The 21,376-nt window shown below is 46.5% G+C and overlaps 1 protein-coding gene across 1 annotated transcript in view; it reads right to left on the bottom strand.

Moving 5' to 3' along the window:
• TFRC (transferrin receptor) overlaps nucleotides 1-21,163 on the bottom strand; it is a 41,063-nt gene extending 19,900 nt beyond the window's left edge. The window contains exons 1-4 of the mRNA XM_029286455.1: nucleotides 21,137-21,163; nucleotides 4,158-4,368; nucleotides 2,174-2,387; nucleotides 603-737 (exon numbers count right to left, since the gene is read on the bottom strand). Coding sequence (XP_029142288.1) covers nucleotides 603-737; nucleotides 2,174-2,387; nucleotides 4,158-4,368; nucleotides 21,137-21,163 — 587 coding nt within the window. The remainder of the gene's footprint in view (nucleotides 1-602; nucleotides 738-2,173; nucleotides 2,388-4,157; nucleotides 4,369-21,136) is intronic.
• Between the last annotated feature and the right edge of the window lie 213 nt (nucleotides 21,164-21,376).

The following is a 21,376-nucleotide window of genomic DNA, read 5'->3' as shown; positions in this document are numbered from 1 at the left end:
TGCCTAAGGTGGGACTAGAACTCCCCATCTCCTGGTGATTGGCCCAAAATCACCTAGCCAGCTTTCATGCCTAAGGCAGGACTAGAACTCACTGTCTCCTGGTGATTGGCCCAAAGTCGCCCAGCCGGCTTTCATGCCTAAGGCAGGACTAGAACTCACCGTCTCCTGGTGATTGGCCCAAAGTCGCCCAGCCGGCTTTCATGCCTAAGGCGGGACTAGAACTCACCGTCTCCTGGTCATTGGCCCAAAGTCACCCAGCCGGCTCTCATGTCTAAGGCGGGATTAGAGCTCACCGTCTCCTAGTGATTGGCCCAAAGTCACCCAGCCGGCTTTCATGCCTAAGGCGGGACTAGAACTCCTCGTCTCCTGGTGATTGGCCCAAAGTCACCCAACCGGCTGTCATGTCTAAGCTGGGAGTTGAACTCACAATTTCTTGCTTTCTAGCCTGGTCTCTTAACCTCCATCTCTTTCCTAAAGGGATTTATTTTTCAGGAGACTTGCTCGTTAGATCGGGAATCCAAATTGCAACCCTTTGCTAAGTGCTAAGTTGAAAGGAAGACCTCCCCCCCCACCGCGGAAAATCTTGAACCAAACCTCCCTACCTGGCTTGGAGACGGACATAATGCTCATCATCCCAGACTTTGTCCAACTTGTATGACTCAAACTGTTCGTGGATGTCGTTGGCCAGAACCTCATCCCGTATACTGCCGGCTTCGTGATTGCCGGAGGAGATTGACCTACAAGATATGCAAATGAACCGAAAGTCAGGAGCTCTGTCGGACCCTCATCTTCACACAAAGTGTTAATACCCCTTTAGAATGCCTTGGTAATATTCCACACTTGGAATATTGCATCCAGTTTTGGTCACCACCAGTCATCTCTACCATGAGCCTAGCTGCAGCCATCTTTCCCTCTGGAATTGAGTATGGCCAGTTTAACAAAGAGAAGGACGAGGGGGGGCAGGATAGCAGCGTTCCAGTATCTCAGGGGCTGCCCCAAAGAAGAGGCAGTCAAGCTATTCTCCAAAGCAGGACAAGAAGCAATGGGTGGAAACTAACCAAAGAGAGAATTCAACCTGGAACTAAGGAGAAACTTCCTGACAGTTAGAACAATTAACCAGTGGAACAACCTGCCTCCAGAAGCGGTGAATGCTCCAACACTGGAAGTTTTTAAGAAGAGACTGGACGGCCATTTGTCCGAAATGGTATAGGGTTTCCTGCCTGAGCAGGGAGTTGGACTAGATGACTTCCAAGGTCCCTTCCAACTATTACTATTATTATTATTATCATCATCATTATTCCAGGTTGCCACGTGCAAAGGAGGGAGAGGGGCATCAGACCCTCTCTCTGCTCGTCTAAACAATATTCTGTCCTGTGGGAACCAAGGTCATATCTCTTATTCCCGGGACTAGAGGCGGGGCGGTGTATTAGAAAGCCTGCCCAACATTTGTATTCGGGAACGTAGTAAAATGCATATTCCTGAGGGTGGGACTTCATACATTGTAACTGGGTAATTTTTCGTAGGCAATTCAGACTTGGTTTTGCTTTTGACCGTGCCCCTACTTTGTAACCAATAAACATGTTCTTTGAGGAATTCACAAGCCTCGGAGTTCTGCTCTATTCGTCTCTGTTTATCAGAATCATGACAACCACAATATAAAAAGAGGTCGAGACCCTAGAAAGAGTGCAGAGAAGAGCAAGAAAGGGGATTAGGAGGCTAAAATCTATGAGCAGGAGTTGGGTATGTCTAGTTTAACGAAGAGAAGGACGAGGGGGGACATGAGAGCAGTGTTCCAATGTCTCAGGGGTTGCCCCAAAGAAGAGGGAGTCAAGCTATTCTCCAAAGCGCCTGAAGGTAGGACAAGAAGCAACGGATGGAAACTGATCAAGGAGAGAAGCAACCTAGAACTAAGGAGAAACTTCCTGACAGTGAGGACAATTAATCACTGAACTTCAGAAGTTGTGGGTGCTCCATCACCGGATGCTTTTAAGAAGAGACGGGACAGCCATTTGTCTGAAATGCTATAGGGTTTCCTGCTTGAGCAAGGGGGTTGGCTACAAGACCTTCAAGATCCCTTCCTGCCTCCCACGTAGCCAGACCCACAGCTGTCCACACACTGAAAACTTCTTCTTCATCATCAGAACTTTTCCATGGGCTTTCTGGAAATCCTTACCGGATCTTGTCTTGGAATCTTGCCTTGGCGAGCCGACCGGTCAACAATGTCTTCAAGTCACCCCAGTACAGCACTGGATCGGATGGGGCGTTGTTGCTGGTTTCAGAGTATTCAGACGAATAGAAGACCCCGTCGCTCGAGGACTTGGCCCCGTTGCTGCACGTCGCCACTTGTGGCATCCGGGCACGGAAACTTATGTAGCCAAACAAAAACCCTGCCGGAGGAGAGCAGTTGGAAGATGTCAGGATTTCCTGCCTGAAGACGCAACGCTGACAATAACAGCGCAATTCACACACACACAGATCTGTGTTGTTCAGAAGACCCAAAGGTGCTTTTCCCAAAAGGCAACCGTTCGGCTTCTTATCCAAGAAACTTTCTCCGAAGTTAGAAGCGAGGAAGCTTTTTGGACGAGAAGCGGACGATTTTCAAGGAGAGGAAAGAAAACAAAAAACAAGGAATTCCAATTGCCTTTTGGAAAAAACACCTTTGTGACAACAATGACCTGGAGAACTGAGAAACTCCGTAGACACTGTTGAAAAGTTTTTTTAAATACAAAATACAAATGAAAATAAAGATAATGGCCAATAGGGGAAAAGGGATAATGTAAGGGGGAAAAAAGAAATAAAAAGCAGCGATTTCCAACTTCTTTCAGTGCGGTTCAGTTACTTAATAGAATTATGCTCGCCACGTTTTTCCTTAGTATGAAAATGGTAAATATGAGCCATTTCTGTGACAACAACCCACCTAATAACAGCACGATTCTATTGAGGACTCCACGGTTATTATTTTAAAACGTTTACTCGATAGCCCTCACTTAGCAAGGCTCATGTCATGGTTCCGACGGATGAAACTCTTCAAAGAACTTTTTTACCTTAAAGAATTTTTCTTGGGGTGGCATAGCACCTACATCAGTGTTTCTCAACCTTGACCATTTTAAGGCATGTGGACTTCAACTCCCAGAATTCCACAGCTGGGAGTTGAAGTCCACATGCCTTAAAATGGTCAAGGTTGAGAAACACTGACCTACATAGTCAAAGCCAAAAACTGGATTCCCCTCCCCTGAGCACATAGTATCAAAGCACAATTCCCCTCCTCCAATTTACAGACATAAATCACATTCTCCAATTAGTTTGAAATGCAGGCCTTCCCTCCTTTACTCCAACCCGGCCATTTCTTATCATCTCTTATTTCAAAAGCCCTGAATTCACACACTATGACAATATTGTTATGTCTAACTAACTCCCATCCCATTCCTCCTCCTCTCCCAGTATCATCTAACTCTAAGAGTAAAGCATGAGAGAGAAAAAGGCTGCATCTCCATAGGTTGTCAAAGCAAGACCATCCAGTGTTAGCAGCTCACCGGGACCAGAATTTCCACCACTAAGTGCAATGTCACATGAGTGTGCCATTTAGCCATGGAAATTGGGGCACTTCCAACAGCCCTGCTTACGCAACATCCTTAAGTGTGACACTGATGGATTGCCATTTGCAGCCTCCTGCTGGCTTTGCTACCAGGACACAACAAATAAGCTCATAAATTACCATTGTGTGCTCCCAGGACTTTATAACCCTGGTAAGGGCAAGCCAGTTGCTGATCACGTGACTACCACTCTTATAAGTAGGAGGACTGGGGGGGTTATCACCCCGCTGAGCGCTATTGTAAGTTGGAACGGTCCCCGAGCAAGTGGTTGTTAAGTGAGGACCATCTGTATATGAAAAGGGAAGGCGTTTTATGGACAAAGGTCCATTTGCTCTTAGGGGGGGGGGTATATTGGTAGCTGTGGGGCCCTTGGTGCTTTCTCTGGGCTTGGCTTTCTTGCAGACCTTTCATTGCCCAACTAGAGAGCATCATCAGTGCTAGAAGGGAGGAGGAGGAGGAGGAGGAGGAAAGGAAGGAGGACTATGGGCTCCTTGGTGCTCTCTGAGCTTGGTGGTCTCCATTACAGCTCCTCGGCCCCCAGCCCTGCTCCCTGTTCCCCCTTACCTATCAGGAAGAGCAGGGCCGCCCCTCCACAGGCGCAGCACAGGTGCCGGTGGCTTCGGGCCTTGCCGATCCTGGGGGGAAGGTGGTCGATCACGCCGTTTTCGCCGCCTTCCTCTTCCTCGGCGGAGAGCTTCATCTCCACGTGGCTGCTGTCCCCGTCTGGCTGCCGGGCCAGGCTGAAGCGGGTGTAGGAGAGGGGCTCTGCCCCAAACTAGACAACAGGAGATGCCATGGCAGGAGAATGAGAAAAAGCAGGAAGGCCATGCGGTCGACTCAAGGACAGGCAGTCCTCGACTTACGGCCAACAGCGGGATCCAGAATTGGCCTTGCTAAGCAAGACGGTCGCTCAAATTTCACCACCACCACCCCGTTGTTCAGATCGAGAAAGACCCTTCTGAAGATGCGCCCCGTTGCCAGAGGTTTGACACACTGGTGCGTACACACATTCCCTAGGCAGAGAGATGCACCTGGCTCGCTCTTTCAGCATTTTAGGATGCTGGTAAATAATCCTCTCTTCCCTCCAGATTTAAATCTTAAATTGCATACATAAATTGTGTAATTTGTATGTTGTTGGGTTTTTTTTAATCCAGATGTTCTGGTCTTGTTCAGTTTCTTGCAGATTAGCCCAAAGTCACCCAGCTGGCTTTCGCGGGATTAGAACTCACTGTCTCCTGGTGATTGGCCCACAGTCACTTAGCCAGCTTTCATGGCTAAGGTGGGACTAGAACTCCCCGTCTCCTGGTGATTGGCCCAGTCACCCAGCCAGCTTTCATGGCTAAGGTGGGACTACAACTCTCGGTCTCCTGGTGATTGGCCCATAGTCACCCAGCCAGCTTTCATGGCTAAGGTGGGACTAGAACTCTCGGTCTCCTGGTGATTAGCCCAGTCACCCAGCCAGCTTTCATGGCTAAGGTGGGACTAGAACTCCCCATCTCCTAGTGATTGGCCCACAGTCACCCAGCCAGCTTTCATGGCTAAGGTGGAACTAGAACTCTCCACCTCCTGGCTATTAGCCCAGTCACCCAGCCAGCTTTCATGGCTAAGGTGGGACTAGAACTCTCGGTCTCCTGGTGATTGGCCCATAGTCACCCAGCCAGCTTTCATGGCTAAGGTGGGACTAGAACTCTCGGTCTCCTGGTGATTAGCCCAGTCACCCAGCCAGCTTTCATGGCTAAGGTGGGACTAGAACTCCCCATCTCCTGGTGATTGGCCCAAAGTCACCCAGCCGGCTTTCATGGCTAAGAGAGGACCAGAACTCAATGTTTCCTAGTTTTTAGCCTGGTATTTTCACCACTAGAACAAACCACTCTCTCTCCTTATTTTATCTTTCTGTCTTGCTGGAGGCACAGGAGCGGAAATTCTTTCTTCACACATTTCAACAGCCCTGAAATCAAGCTGGCATTAAAGTCAGAGGTTGCCTCATTCTTCCGCTGGCTGCCTGGAGGGCTTCTCAAGGGCTAGCTAACTACACTGTGGTCTGACATGCTCTCAGCTAGCTTCCTGTGGGAGATTAAAAACCGGCAGACCGAGTTTGCTGGTTAGCCAATACAGATCCAGCAATTTGAAGCAGGCCTTTCTTAACAGCGTGCCAAACGGTAAAACAAACTGGGGCCGCCTGCAAAGGAAGGAACCTCTTGATTTGCACATGGTCCTTGAGTTACAACAGCCAAGTGGGCGTGGGATTTCCTCCGTAGGCCAAATGTGTAATAGCATGTCGTTGCTGTTGTTAAGCGAGCATCGCGGATCGTTCAGCAGGCACCTCCTTGTTAACTTCCAGCCAGCTTCCAACAACCAAAGTCAGTGGGGAAGCCAGTGAAAAGGCCTTGCAGGTGGTGGTAATAATAATAATAATAATAATAATAATAATAATAATAATAATAATAATAATAATAATAATAATAATAATAATAATAATAATAATAATAATAATAATAGTAATAAAGTTGGAAGGGACCTTGTAGGTCATCTAGTCTAACCCCCTGCTCAGGCAGGAAACCCTATACCATTTCAGACAAAGGGCTGTCCAGTCTCTTCTTAAAAACTTCCAGTGTTGGAGAAGGAAGGGAGGGAGAAAAGAATAATAGAGTCGGAAAGGACCTTGGAGGTCATCTAGTCCAACCCCCTGCTCAGGCAGGAAACCCTGTACCATTCCAGACAAAGGGCTGCCCAGTCTCTTCTTGAAAACTTCTAGTATTGGAGAAGGGAGGGAGGGAAGTATAACAGAGTTGGAAGGTAACTTGGAGGTCATCTAGTCCAACCCCCTGCTCAGGCAGGAAACCCTATAGCATTTCAGACAAAGGGCTGTCCAGTCTCTTCTTAAAAACTTCCAGTATTGGAGAAGGAAGGAAGAGAGGGAGGGAGGGAGGGAAGGAAGAATAACAGAGTCGGAAGGTACCTTGGAGGTCATCTAGTCCAACCCCCTGCTCAGGCAGGAAACCCTGTACCATTCCAGACAAATGGCTGTCCAGTCTCTTCTTAAAAACTTCTAGGGTTGGAACATTCACAACTTCTGGAGGCAGGTTGTTCTACTGGTTAACTGAAGTCCTGGGTGGGTAGGCCAGCAGGCAGGTAAGTGGCTACTGCTGGGTGGGAGAGGGCTCAGGGGGGTGTACAGGGGGCGGAGAAGGGGCACCCTGAGCACAGTCGGGTTTGGAGCCCTAATACCGGATGAGAGAGGTGCATGGGTGTTCTGACAGTGAGATCAATCAACCAGTGGAACGACTTGCCTCCAGAGGTTGTGGGTGCTCTAAACCAGGGGTCCCCAACGCCCGGTCCGTAGCATGCCAGCATCCGATCCACACAAACAAGCAAAGCCCCACCCTCGGGATGCAGGTAGCACACAAAACCACGCCCCCTCTGGTCCATGGGAAAACCTCTCTCCATGGAACCGGTCCCTGGTGCCCAAAAGGTTGGGGGCCTCTACTTCTAAACACTGGAGGCTTTTAAGAAAGGACTGGACCACCATCTGTCTGAAATGCTGTAGGGTCTCTTGCGCGAGCAGGGAGCTGGACTAGAAGACCTCCGAGGTCCCTTCCAACTCAAGTTTGTTAAATGATAACACTATCTAACCAAATGAAATTCAATGATGAAAAAAGTAAGGTTCTACATTTAGGCAAGAAAAAAACTAAATGCACGGGTATGGGAAAGGGGGTACCTTGCTCAACAGTAGCAAGTATGAGAGGGACCTCAGAGTCCTAGTGGACAATCCCTTAAATAGGAGCCAGCCGTGTGCGGCAGCTGCCAAAAAAGCCAACATTGTGCTGGGCTGCATTAACAGAGGGATAGAATCAAGATCGCGTGAAGTGTTAAGACCACTTTACAAGGCCTTGGTAAGGCCACACTTGGAATACGGCATCCAGTTTTGGTCACCACGATGTAAAAAAGATGCTGAGACTCTAGAAAGAGTACAGATAAGAGCAACAAAGATGATTAGGGGACTGGAGGCTAAAGCAGATAAGGAAAGGCTGCTGGAATTGGGTATGTCTAGTTGAATGAAGAGAAGGACAAGGGGGGACAGGATAGCCAATGTTCCAATATCTCAGGGGCTGCCCCAAAGAAGAGGGAGTCAAGCTATTCTCCAAAGCGCCTGAAGGCAGGACAAGAAGCAACGGATGAAAACTAATCAAGGAGAGAAGCAACCTGGAACTCAGGAGAAACTTCCTGACAGTGAGAACAATTAACCAGTGGAACCACCTGCCTCCAGAAGCGGTGAATGCTCCAAAACTGGAACTTTTTAAGAAGAGACTGGACAGCCATTTGTCTGAAATGGTATAGGGTTTCCTGCCTGAGCAGGGGGTTGGACTAGATGACCTCCAAGGTCCCTTCCAACTTTATTATTACTATTACTATTATTACTATTATTATTATTATATGAGCACAGCAAGGTTTGGGGAGGGTATGCAAGCGGCTGTTGAGCGCAGGGGGACTGGAGAAAGGTGCATGGGGAGAGCTTCTCCAACGTGCCGTCTCCCCACCGACTTTGCTTGCGGGTCAGCAGGGAAGGCTGCCAATCACAAACACACGACCACGTACGTTGCCACCGTCATAAGTGCCAGGCGGCTGCCAAGTGCACAGATTGCGATCATGTGACCGTGGAAGCGCCGAGACGGTCAGAACTATGAGGACCAATTATAACCACTATTGTACTTTAAACCAGAGGTCCCCCCAACCTTTCCGGCACCAGGGACCGGTTACACGAAGAGGTTTTTCCGTGGACCGGAGGGGGCGTGGCTTTGTGTGCTACGTGCATCCCGCTGATGGGGCTTTGTTTGTGCAGCCCGGTACCAGTCCACGGACCGGGGATTGGGGACCCCTGCTTTAAACAGTCGCTGAACAAGTGGTGGCTAACCAAGGACTGTCTACAGCAGGAGTCTTCAAACTTGGCCCTTTTATGACTTGTGGACTTCAACTCCCAGAATTCCTCAGCCATAGTTCCCCCACGCTGGCTGAGGAATTCTGGGAGTTGAAGTCCGCAAGTCATGAAGGGGCCATAGTTCCCCCATGCTGGCTCAGGAATTCTGGGAGTTGAAGTCCACAAGTCATAAAAAGGCCAAGTTTGAAGACCCCTGGTCTACAGCAATGGGTTGAAAACAGAGGACAGATGGGGCTAAACTGCGTTAACAACAGACAATTTCATTCTAATCTTACTCAGGCACATTCATTCTGATAAATACAACCTCCTTACCATATTAAATATTGCTTTCCTGGCGTGATTCATAATTCCAGATTCCTCCAGCTACTTAACCGGAACCTAGAAGTCAGAAAACACAGTTAACTTAGCAACGTTTCATTGGCATGAAAGCAAATTTACAATGGGTATAGCTGCCGGGCCTTCTAGAAATTATTACAATTTGTGTAACAATGCACGTTTATGTGATGGTGGCGAATAGGGTACAAGCTGTACTGTATACAACGTGTACATTAGATTACAATGAATGAAAGTTTGATGCACAACTTGTACACTAGATACATGAAGGCGAAGGCATATAAAGAAAGTTTGCAGGAATTTGGGTGTGTCTAATGAAAAGGACTAAAGTTGACTAAAGTTCCAATATTTGAGGGGCTGCCACAAAAAAGAGGGGGTCCACCTAGTCTCCAAAGCACCTGAAGAAGACAGGACAAGAAGCAACGGATGGAAACTGATCAAGGAGAGACCCAACCTAGAACTAAGGAGGAATTTCCTGACAGTGAGAACAATTCACCAGTGGAACAACCTGCCTCCAGAAGTTGTGGGTGCTCCAATCACTGGAGGTTTTTAAGAAGAGATTGGACAACTATTTGTCTGGAATGGTATAGAGTAGGGGTCCCCAATGCCCGGCCCATGGACCGGTACTGGGCCGTGGCATGCCAGCAACCGGTCCACACAAACAAGCAAAGCCCTATCCACGGGATGCAGGCAGCAAATAAACCAACACGCTGTCCGGTCCGTGGAAAAACCTTTCTCCACGGAACCGGTCCCTGGTGCCCAAAAGATTGGGGACCCCTGGTATAGGGTCTCCTGCCTGAGCAGAAGAGTTGGACTAGGTCCCCAACCTTTTGGGCACCAGGGACCGGTTCCATGGAGAGGTTTTTCCGTGGCCCGGAGGGTGCGTGGTTTTGTGTGCTGCCTGCATCTCGTGGATGGGGCTTTGCTTGTTTGTGCGGACCGGTTGCTGGCTGGCAGGCCGCAGCCCGGTACCGGTCCACAGACCGGGCGTTGGGGACCTCTGGACTAGAAGATCTCCGAGGTCCCTTCCAACGCTGTTATTTTGTTTAATGATATTAGAGCACGGCATCTACTCCCCATAGAGACGCGGCAACCACACCCATCTGCTCTTTGCAGTTACTGCATTATCGATGAATAATGCGGTTTCCAGGCCCTAGCTGGAATTATCGTGTTCAGTGTCGTAGCTAGGCTTACTGACATTCTGCTAACAATAAGTGCCAGAAAGCAGAACGCTCCCGCAGCCAGCACCACCCTTCTCGACGTGAGAGGCAGAACACCAGACCCGACCCAGAGAAATTAATCAAAACTTTTAAGGGTGCAGACATCTTCTTGTATTCCAGGACAGGAATACAAACAAAGGTGCTTTTTTTGGAAGGACTGAGAAGTCTAAGCATGAGGCTTCAAGTGCCTTAGGCACACGTAGTCCTCAACTTACAATGTACAGTACGTTTGGTGACCCTTCAAACTGGTGACTTATGACCGTTATTCATACTTAACGACCGTTGTGACATCCCCATGGTCACGTGATCAAAATTCAGCCGGTTGGCAACGGACTCGTATTTATGACGGTCGCAGTATCCCGGGGTCACGTGATTCCCCTTTTGTGACCTTCTGACCAGTAAAGTCAATGGGGAAAGCTGGATTCACTTTACAGCCATTCTACTAGCTCAGGGGTCTTCAAACTTGGCCCTTTTATGACTTGTGGACTTCAACTCCCAGAATTCCTCAGCCAGGCACGCTGGCTGAGGAATTCTGGGAGTTGAAGTCTGCAAGTCATGAAGGGGCCATAGTTTCCCCATGTTGGCTGAGGAATTCTGGGAGTTGAAGTCCTCAAGTCATGAAGGGGCCATAGTTCCCCCACGCTGGCCGAGGAATTCTGGGAGTTGGAAGTCCACAAGTCATAAAACGCCCATGTTTGAAGACCCCTGTACTAGCTTAATGACTGCGGTGATTCAGTTAACAACTGTGGCAAAAAAGGCTGTAAAATGGGGCAAAAAACTCACTTAGCAAACATGTCAGTTAACAGGCACTTTGGTCTCAATTATGGTCGTACGTTGAGGACCATCTTATAGTGGAGGTGGCTGTCAGCAAAAATCTACATTTATTAAATAGCTCTAAATTGCATTTTCCATTGTAATTTGTACAGAAACGTAGAAAGCCGAGCAGCTGTGAGTCCAAACGTACAGAGACGTATTTCCCACAAAATGTCCTAAACAGGAAATATATCAAAAAAATCAACAGAAATGTAGGCTTGGGATTAAAAGATCTAGACAAAAGCAGGATTAGCAGTAGAAACAGAGCAGTTGAGAACAAACATGCATGCACGCCCATTTCCCATCTCGGACGCAGCATTTCAAGGCATGCAGCCAGCTGGCTCAGAAGAACACAAATTGCTTTTAAATTTAAAGGATAGAATCAGGATCCCGTGAAGGGTTAATACCACTTTACAAGGCCTTGGTAAGGCCTCTCGTGGAATAAGGCATCCAGTTTTGGTCACCACAAAGTAAAAAAGATGCTGAGACTCTGGAAAGAGTGCAGAGAAGAGCAACAAAGATGATCAGGGAACTGGAGGCTAAAACATACAAGGAACGGTTGCTGGAATTGGAGATGTCTAGTTTAATGAAGAGAAGGATGAGGGGGGACAGGATAGCAGCCTTCCAGTATCTCAGGGGCTGCCCCAAAGAAGAGGGAGTCAAGCTATTCTCCAAAGCCCCTGAAGGCAGGACAAGAAGCAACGGATGGAAACTAATCAAGCAGAGAAACAACCTGGAACTAAGGAGAAACTTCCTGACAGTTAGAACAATTAACCAGTGGCACCACCTGCCTCCAGAAACGGTGAAGGCTCCAACACTGGAAGTTTTTAAGAAGAGACTGGACAGCCCTTTGTCTGAAATGGTATAGGGTTTCCTGCCTGAGCAGGGGGTTAGACTAGCTGACCTCCAAGGTCCCTTCCAACTTTATTATATTATTAAATTGCAATTATATCACCTCACAGTGTGCCTTAGGCAAACACCCGACAATTGATGTCCCTTTGCTTCTCCTTTCCTTAATGCTCATTAGACAGCAACATACAGGTAGTCCTTATGACCACAGTCCAGCCCAACCTTTCTGTTGCTAAGCAAGGCAGTTTTCAAGCGAGTTCTGCCCCGTTCTGTAACTTTTCCCTTGGCCACGGTTGTTAAGTGAAACACTGCCACTGCGTTATTTAGAATCGACTTAATGAAGAGTATTTTGCAGTTGAACAAGAAGTGGCAAGGCAATGATAGAAATCTTAATCCTTGGCATGCTCTTGGGTGCCTGCACATGTTCTGGCTAGAACAGATTAACCGCTTCAAGGAAAACTGGATGTTTTCTGGATAACTTGGGCTGCTCTGCAGGAGATAAGCAGGAAATCAGACCCCGCCTTTCAGGAGAAGATAGGAAGCAAATGTTAACAGAGTACTTCACAGCCGAAAAGCTGAATAACTAAAAATGGAAGAGACTCTTTTGTCGTAACAAGCTCTTCCGATTTCTCTTTACTTACTGGAACGCATTAAAAAGCTTCACGCTTGTGTGGTCTTCCTTAATTATCTGAACAAGAAACGAACGTAAAATTACTGCTTTCTGAGGAAGCGGCCAACTATTCTATTTCCCCTCAATTATTAGCAAAAATAAGGAACTATATTTGCATTTAAACAAGGAGAAAAAAAGTGTTCGCAGATCACTGCCCAGTCTGTGAAAAATTATCTTTGATAATGGCTGATTTTTTGGGGGTATACAAGTCACCTTATGCAGAAAGGAAATGGTTACCACTTGAACATTGTAAGATGTGCAGCTACGCTATTCAAATACTTCACATTTGTAAAGGAATTACTGAAGCTGGCTTAATCTATCCAGTTTAAAGGACTGTTGCAACAATTAGAAGTTAATCTTCAGTTGGGTAAGCATGTATATAAAGTCATTTCAGGAGAGGAAAAAGAACAGAGGAGAAAGAGAGGAGAATCCTACGGATCTTAAAAATATTAAAATAGTTTTCAATATCTTTTAAGCCCAACCAAAGGTCTTTCCCACACACATTGATGCCTTTATCTGCTCTATACAAGCACCCAAACTATGATCTGACATTTGAGAGCAGCTGTCTAAAAACCTGAGAGAAAGGGCAGACGAACAGGCTCAGCTCTATTCAAATTTTCTGAATTCAAACACGAAATCATCTAACAAAATCATTTACACACCTTTAAAAGCAAATGCATTTTACCCATGCAGGGCTTTCTAATACTGTACTAACTGCCCAAATTGTTCTTTGTTTTATTTAATACAAGTTTAAAAAAATACCAAAAAAAAAAAAGTCTATCTGACTGCATTTGTGGCATACTTATAAAACTGTTAAAATAAAAAGCACAAAATGCTGTAGATAAAACTTTACTATTTAGACCCAAGAAAGCATACTTGATAACATTTTAAAACATATTTGTAGTGTGTGTGTGTGTACCACATATATAGCATTTATGCTACTTCCTCCATAGGTTCTAAAGCAATTGACTTCCTCCATATGTTTTAAAGTAATGTTACCAGTTGGGAAATATTAAAGGTAAAGATAAATTTCCTAAAGGGGAGACATAAACTAACAAGTCTCATGTACAGATCTATTTGTTATGTTTGTTAAATTAGAGTCAGCCCTACAATGCCCCTGTTTTCCACTCCAGAACTGACACTGAATTTTATTTTCCATTCAAGTGTTATCAGGTGCATATAAGGAAAAATAGCTTCTCCCATGTGTGGAACTAATCTTAGCAATGATTAAATAGGAAAATTAAGGTTATAGTGGACAACTCAAGTGATGACTCAGGAAGCAGTCACTGGAAAAGGCAACATGATGGAAAGAATAAGGAAAGGAATAAAACTAAAATTGCTATTTACAGTTTGCTATATTTTTAGCCATAATTATTAAGAGTTTGGGCAAACCCCTTAGGAAGAACACAGAAGGGGGGAGTCATTCATAGCTTTAAAAAAATCTTAAATTGTTTTCTTTTACGAGGAAATATACATAGGCACATAGCAAGAAACAGTTCCTAAAATATTATAAACCAAGACAAAAGTCCTTCATTCTGATTAGAAACAAACTAATCTTTAAAAACATCCTAACATTAAAAAGAGATGTGGGGGGGGGGGCACAGAATACCAAAGATGTAGTTTCCTTAGGTTAGATTTTTAAAATTATCCCAAAGGTGCTTTTTCAAGAGGCAACTGGACTTTTGTCATTCTTTGAAATTAGTTTTTTTTTTTATAATGCAATGTAAACTTGACATAAATTAGTTCATTTTATAATTAACTTGATGGGGTTTAGTTTTTCATCCCCTTCATTATTTATATAAATAACTCAAGGTTGAAAACGTTATCTAATGCGCCTCCCTCCCATTTTCCCCACAACAAGCCAGCAAGGTAGGTTAGAGGTTGAGACCAAGGGGACTGGCCCCAAAGTCACTTAACCAGCTTTCATGCCTAAGGCAGGATTAGAACTCAGAGTTTCCTGCTTCCTGGCCTCAGGGAACAATGAAAGTGGCTCTCAAACTCTTTTCAAGTATATAAACCATGGCTGGAAAACCCAGCAATGTTAATCTATTCAGCAAAACCATAAGCCATGACTGCAATTCAGTTGCAGCAAACCCAAAGTCTAGTGCTAATTAACAGCTAAGCCATTAAAAGCAATTCAAGGATTTTAACTCCTCCTAGCCAGCACCCCCCCCCTAAGTTTAAAGGGGAGCCATTCACTCAGGTCTCCAGAGACGGGCTGTCAAGAAATTGGGAGTCTAATTTCTGCATCATCCATCAGAGGACAAAGAGGTCACCGCAAGCTATGAGCCATTATGGCCGGAGAGGAAATTTAACTTTAAAAGCACCACAAGCCATTGGAGCAACCAAGTGGCTCAGGAAGCAGCATGAGCCTCAATGTCACAGCAACAAGGAAAGCAAGGCAGGTTCCCACAACACGCCTGAATCCAACCCAGGATATAGATCCCAAAAATGTTATTTTCCTAGGCTTAGGTTGCAGAAAGCAGCATTCTGAGCACTTCTACACCGTTATATTTATTTATTTATTTATTTATTTTTAGATTTATTTTTAGATTATTGATTTATTTATTTTTAGATTTATATCCCGCCCTTCTCCTTGCGGACTCAGGGCGGCTAACAACCGGGTAAAAATACAAAAATATCATACTACAAATTTAAAAATTAATTAAAAGGGAAATATTAGTAATTTGGTCTAATTAAAATTATAATTAAAACCCCCTCTAAAAGTTTCCCCTAGGCCAGTCCCGCAAGCTGGAATAACCATGTCTTAAGGGCGCTTAAGGGTGTCCAATTTTGCAACTTTCAAGACCTAATAATAATAATAGTAAAGTTGGAAGGGACCTTTGAGGTCATCTAGTCCAACCCCCTGCTCAGGCAGGAAACCCTACACCATTTCAGACAAAGGGCTGTCCAGTCTCTTCTTAAGAACTTCCAATGTTGGAGCATTCACCGCTGCTAGAGGCAGGTGGTTCCACTGGTTAATTGTTCTAACTGTCAGGAAGTTTCTCCTTAATTCCAGGTTGCTTCTCTCCTTGGTTAGTTTCCACCCGTTGCTTCTCGTCCTGCCTTCAGGCGCTTTGGAGAATAGCTTGACTCCCTTTTCTTTGGGGCAGCCCCTGAGAGATTGGAACACTTGCTATCCTGTCCCCCCCCCTCGTCCTTCTCTTCATTAAACTGCTGGCTGGGGGATTCTGGGAGTTGGAGTCCCCAGGTCTTTAAAAGATTGCCAAGGCTGCTTTATGCCACTGCAAGCCGCCCGGAGACACTTTGCACAGCATATAAATTGAGCCTATATTGTAAATTAGGCGCTTGTCATATATATTTAGGTGCTTCCTGGGGGGGGGAAGGTCTCGCTCGTGCAAGGGAGAGGAGCGGCAACCGAGTGCCCCCGGGCTCACCCTCCCTCCAAGGTGAGGACGCAGCTGGGCCACGTGCTCTCCAAGGCACGTGGCGGCCAGCCAAGCGCTCCACGAGGCCTGTCCCCTTTCTGGCCAGTCCTGGGGTAGGGGCTCTGCTTGGAGAGACGACCCCCCCTCCCCTCCCTTCCCGGCGTCCAAAATGGCCTCCCCAGGAGCACATGGGGCAAGGCCGCTCCAGGGTTTAACAGCTGCTTTGCTTCCTTCGCTCCCCCCCTATCCAGGCTGGTCCTTTACACGCCTTGCAGCCAAAAAGGGGACATGCAATGCAGGCACGCTTGCATTCAGACGTGCACGCCTGCCAAAAAGCCTCCCTGCCCCCCCCCCCTTCCTCCTCCGCGCGAGGTGTTTCACCTTCCCCGGCCGGTTCTTCCCCGCGAAGGACAGCGCGCTCCTTCGGCGGCCTACGTGACACCCGCAGGCCCCGCCCTAACCCGCAGGCCCCGCCCTTGCGTAACCTCACCCGTAAGCAAGCGAGAGGGGCTCCCTCCACAGCGCTTCCCTCAACTGCACGCGAACCTCGCCGCGGCGCGCACCTATAAGCGATAGCGCCGGCCAATCAGAGCGCCGCCTTGGCCGCTCGCGCCAAACGCCCGTCGCTGGTTGGCGGCGGCAGCCTCCGCGCCCCCTTCTCCAACCCCCCCACCCCACCCCACCCGCCGGCAGCTTCCACGCGGAGGGCGGGACTGCTAGGATTGGCAGCCGGCCGGCCAATCGGTCACCCCGAGGGGTAATCAGAGCGCCTCATTTCGCCGCTCGCGCCTCCGCGCCCCCTTCTCCAATCCCCCCCGGGGAGGGGTTTCCATATGTAGGGGGCGGGACTATTAGGATTGGCAGCCTGCCGGCCTATCGGTCTCGCTGACGGGTGGGCGATGGGAGGGGGCGCTACGAGGGAAGATTAGATCTAATTCTCATGTTCAGCAATATAACGTCAGAATGAGACATGGACACACGTGGGTCACGGCTCCAGCGCGTCTGAGGTGGGAGGGAACCAGATGAGGCGAGAAAGGCGGGATAGAAATCACCTCAGGCCCAAAGACGGCTCCTTCACGAAAAAGGACGGTTTCGTCTCGTTTGGCATTCCAGTCGGCCAATCAGGAGGCGGGAGAGGGCGGGTGAGGGCGGGAGAAGGCCTTTGACGGTTGGGGAAGAGGGCGGAGCAAAAAGCAAAAAGGCGGGAAATACTCCCAGGCGGGAGGGAGATCATTCAATATGTCGACACACCATTTTTTTTAGTCTAAAAAAAGGGTTTTTATAGAAGCAGACATGAAATGCCTCACCAGCTGCAAAAACCAAACGTAACTAATTAATTAAAAGCTGGGAGGGACACACAAACAGAGGAATGAGCTGCCATTAATTAAAGAGCCAGTGATTAAACATTCCTGATTGCAAAAGACCCATGGTGTCTCTAATGGCTGCCTTCTTTTTAATCTCAATCAAATTAGAAGTTGGACAATTCCCAGCCAGCTGGAGCCCCATGGGAAGTGCAACAAAGTTTCTTGTCAATTATAAGATGTGTGGACTCCAACTCCCAGAATTCCCCAGCCAGCCATGCTGGCTGGGGAATTCTGGGAATTGAAGTCCGCAACATCTTAAAATTGCCAAAGTTGGACACCCTTATTCTAAACCAGTGTTTCTCAACCTTGACAATTTTAAGGCATGTGGACTTCAACTCCCAGAATTCCACATGCCTTAAAATTGTCAAGGTTGAGAAACACTGTTCTAAACACACAAAAACCTGAAGGCCCAACTAGCAGAAAAACAACATCATCCCCCCACCCTTTACAGGGTCAAGGAGAAACAACTTTGGGGGGAGAAAAACACACACACACACACATTAAAACAAACTCTTGGCAAGGCGACTCGCGAAGGTCTCGCAATTAAGGCGCCACAAGGTTACACATCAGGGCCTGCTTTTCCAATCTTTGTTTGCACTAAGCAACCAAATATTTGGACCCAGCCCTCCCACTGAAAATTTACTCAGAAACCCTGAGGGTCACAAACAGCTCTTGGCGCCTGCTGTTTACGAGAAAATGGACGTATACGTGCCGGCCGGAGAAGTGTGCAATATTAGGATTAAAAAAAATGGACAAAGGTGCCTCGGATCCAAATATTGCATATCTCTGTTTGGTTCACGCAGCACGTATAACCAGGTCAATCATAAACTCAGTCCCTGCACTCGTATCACATGCTCAGTTGGCTTTGGGCGAGTCTTATTATGATTTTTTTTCCTCGTTCAGCATGTGGTGCAAAAACAAACTCAGCCTGGTTGATATGTTTCTGACTGAGGACGTCTTGGGGGAACCCCCAAAATTAATTCCTTAGGATAAACGGGTTGTTGAAGGAAAAATCTTCATCATGGTTCAGTCCAAGCCGGGAATAAACAACATAGCGACTGCTTTAGAAAGTTTATTGAAGAGGAGAGCCATCATTCTGTCCGCTTCTCTTCTTCAATAAACTGCAACCTTCTTTCTAAAGCAATCGCCATGTTGTTTATTCCCGGCTTGGACCGAACCATGATGAAAAATGGTTGAAGGAAAAATCTTCATCATGGTTCAGTCCAAGCCGGGAATAAACAATATGGCGGCTGCTTTAGAAAGTTTATTGAAGAGGAGAGCCATCTTTCTGTCCGCTTCTCTTCTTCAATAAACTGCAACCTTCTTTCTAAAGCAATCGCCATGTTGTTTATTCCCGGCTTGGACCGAACCATGAAAAATGGTTGAAGGAAAAATCTTCATCGGGGTGGTGTGAATGCAGGGTGAAACAGTCTTGGCTTTTGTCAGCGTTCATGTAATTACAGCACAGCTGGCTGGGGAATTCTGGGAGTTGAAGTCCATCTTACAGTGGGCAAGGTGGAGAAACACCACGCCTAAGCTTCCTTAAGCAGCTCAGGCCTTTGAAACTCTTGCAGGCACATTTATTCAGCAAGCAGGAACTGAGCAACTGAAAGTTGCTATTAATTGAAACCCAATTTAAGAGAAGTGAAAGAGGAAGGACGCTCGCGACCACAATAATAGTATGGGAAAAAAGGCCCCATCTGGCACGTGCAATTAGCCATGCGCAGGTGAAAAGAGAACCCTTAAGACTAAAAGAAAAAAGAAAAAAAATTGGGAAAAATTTCCCCTTTTTCATTGCCAACAAAAATTGCCGGGGCTTTTCCTGATCGTGCAAAGGTGAGTCTGATCATCTGAGACCACCCAATTTCCTGCACAATAATAATAATAAAAAAACCTAGGTGCTTTTCTGCTAACTGCAAAGAAACTGTAAATAGCAGTTAAAGTCTTAATCGGAAGCCCAGGAAAATCCCTGCTTAATTGCTTCACTGATTAAGCTGTAGCTTTGTTATTTTTTCTCTCTTTTCTCCCTCTTCCCCACACCTTAATTTTTTAAAAAACTTTTCAGTATAACAGCCATCGGGATATAGGTGGTCCGTGACTTAATAACACAATTCAGACCAACATTTCCATTGCTAAGCAAGGAAGTTGTTAAATGAATTTTTGCCGCCTTTTAAGACCTCTCTTCTCACAGTTGCTAAATGAATCCCTTGCCGTTAAGCGAGTAACACGGTTGTTAAGTGAATCTGTTTTCCCCTTGACTTTGCTTGTCAGAAAGTCGCTAAAGGGGATCACATGACCCCGGGAGACGCTGCAACCGTCATAAATACGAGTCAATTGCCAAGTGTCCGGATTTTGATTACGTGACCATGGGGATGCTGCAACGGTCATAAGTATGAAAAATGGTCATAAGTCACCTTTTTTTTACGCCTTTATACCTTTGAATGGTCTCCTTTTGCAACCTTCGGGCAAGCAAAGTCAAAGGGGAAGCCAGCTTCAATTAACAACCCCTGTTACTAACTTAACAAATGCAGTGATTCACTTAACAGACGTGGCAAGAAAAGGTCGTAAAACGGGGCAAAACTCACTTAACAACTTTCTGGCTTAGCCTGGAAATTTTAGGCTCCGTTGTGGTTGTAAGTGGAGGAATAGCTGTATTCCGCGGAGACAAAAGGTTGAGGAAATGTCAGGGAGTCCTCAAGTTATGACCACGATGGAATCCAAAATTTGTGTCGCTAAGTGAGACGGTTGCTCAGTGAGTTTTGCCCCGTTTTACGACCTTTCTCGCCACGCTTGTTAAGCGAACCACTGCCTTAGTGAGATGGCTGTTAAGTGGATCTGGATTTCCCCACTAACTTTGCATGTCGGAAGGGGATTGCGTGACCCCAGGACACTGCAACTGTCATAAATTCGAATCTGTCACCAATCACCTGAATTTTGATCACGCAGCCATGGGGATGCTGCAACGGTTGCCAGTGTGAAAAACGGTCATAACTCCCTTTTCATATCATGTCACTTGTTTTCAGTGCCGTTGTACCTTTCAACGGTCACTAAATGACCTGTCGTAAGCTGAGGACTATCTGTACTTACAGATGGGGCTCATTAGGGCCTGCTTTTGCTCCAGTTAATTTATTCTGCAGAGAAGCTGGATTCTTGAGAACTTGAATTGTTCTCTGATGGGAACTAATCCGCTTTGCAATTACCACATGCTCTGCTCCATTTTCCAGATCACTCTTTTTGCAAGTTGCATTTAAGCTGTCCAGCATTTAAACTTCCCACCCACACCTTTAGGCTGACTTTTTTTTCCCCTGGGGAAATAAACCTGGGACATAAAAGCTTAAAAATACTTTAAAATGTTAACCCTTATACCTTTAATCCATACGCAACAGAAGAACATTTCAGCTTTTATGACCCCTGAAATTATCCTTCAAGACCAGCTCTTCAGGTTTTCCGGTCGTCTTGGTATTTGCTGATGGTGGAAATGAGAGAAATAAAAGAGGATGAAAGGTTAAAATTGTCTCTTATCACAGGTGGCCCTGGCAGATTTCAGGAAAGGTCAAATCGTCTCCAAGATCAAATCATGGTTTATAACAAGGGCGCCGAACCTTGGATCCCGGGGCACACGGACCATCATAAATATGAATCAGTTGCCAAGCGTCTGAATTTTGATCCCTTGGGGATGTCACAAAGGTCCTAAGTGTGATAAACAATCCTAAGTCGCTTTTTTCAGTGCCGTTGTAACTCCGAACGGTCATTAAACGAACTGTTGTAACTAGAGGACCACCTGTATTGTGCAAGCAAAAAGCAGATCTCACAACAGCACAATGCCACCTTCTACACTCGGGTGTCTTCCAGATGTTTTGGGTTGTCACCACCATCTAGCCGGGGAAGGGTGAAGAGAGCTGTCAAGAAGGTGGTCAGAGAAATGAAATTAAGCCGGCTTAGAAATCTTCACTCTTGTGAAATGGTTACCATCTTAATGAACATGACGTGTATCATGCTAAGCTATGGTTTAGCAACAGCTTATTAAGCTAAGGCATAAGGAATACTTTATAAATCCCAGCAGCTGACTTGGTTCAACACTCTGGAGTAGTGTTTCTCAACCTCCTTAGCAATTTCAAGATAAGTGGACTTCAACTCCCAGAATTCTCCAGCCAGCCAAGCTGGCTGGGGAATTCTGGGAATTGAAGTCTACCTGTCTTGAAGTTGTCA

This window comes from Protobothrops mucrosquamatus, unplaced genomic scaffold (genome assembly GCF_001527695.2).
Source record: "Protobothrops mucrosquamatus isolate PMUCROS unplaced genomic scaffold, P.Mucros_1.0 scaffold3729, whole genome shotgun sequence".
Taxonomy (NCBI): domain Eukaryota; kingdom Metazoa; phylum Chordata; class Lepidosauria; order Squamata; family Viperidae; genus Protobothrops; species Protobothrops mucrosquamatus.
This window is presented reverse-complemented; position numbering and strand designations above follow the sequence as displayed.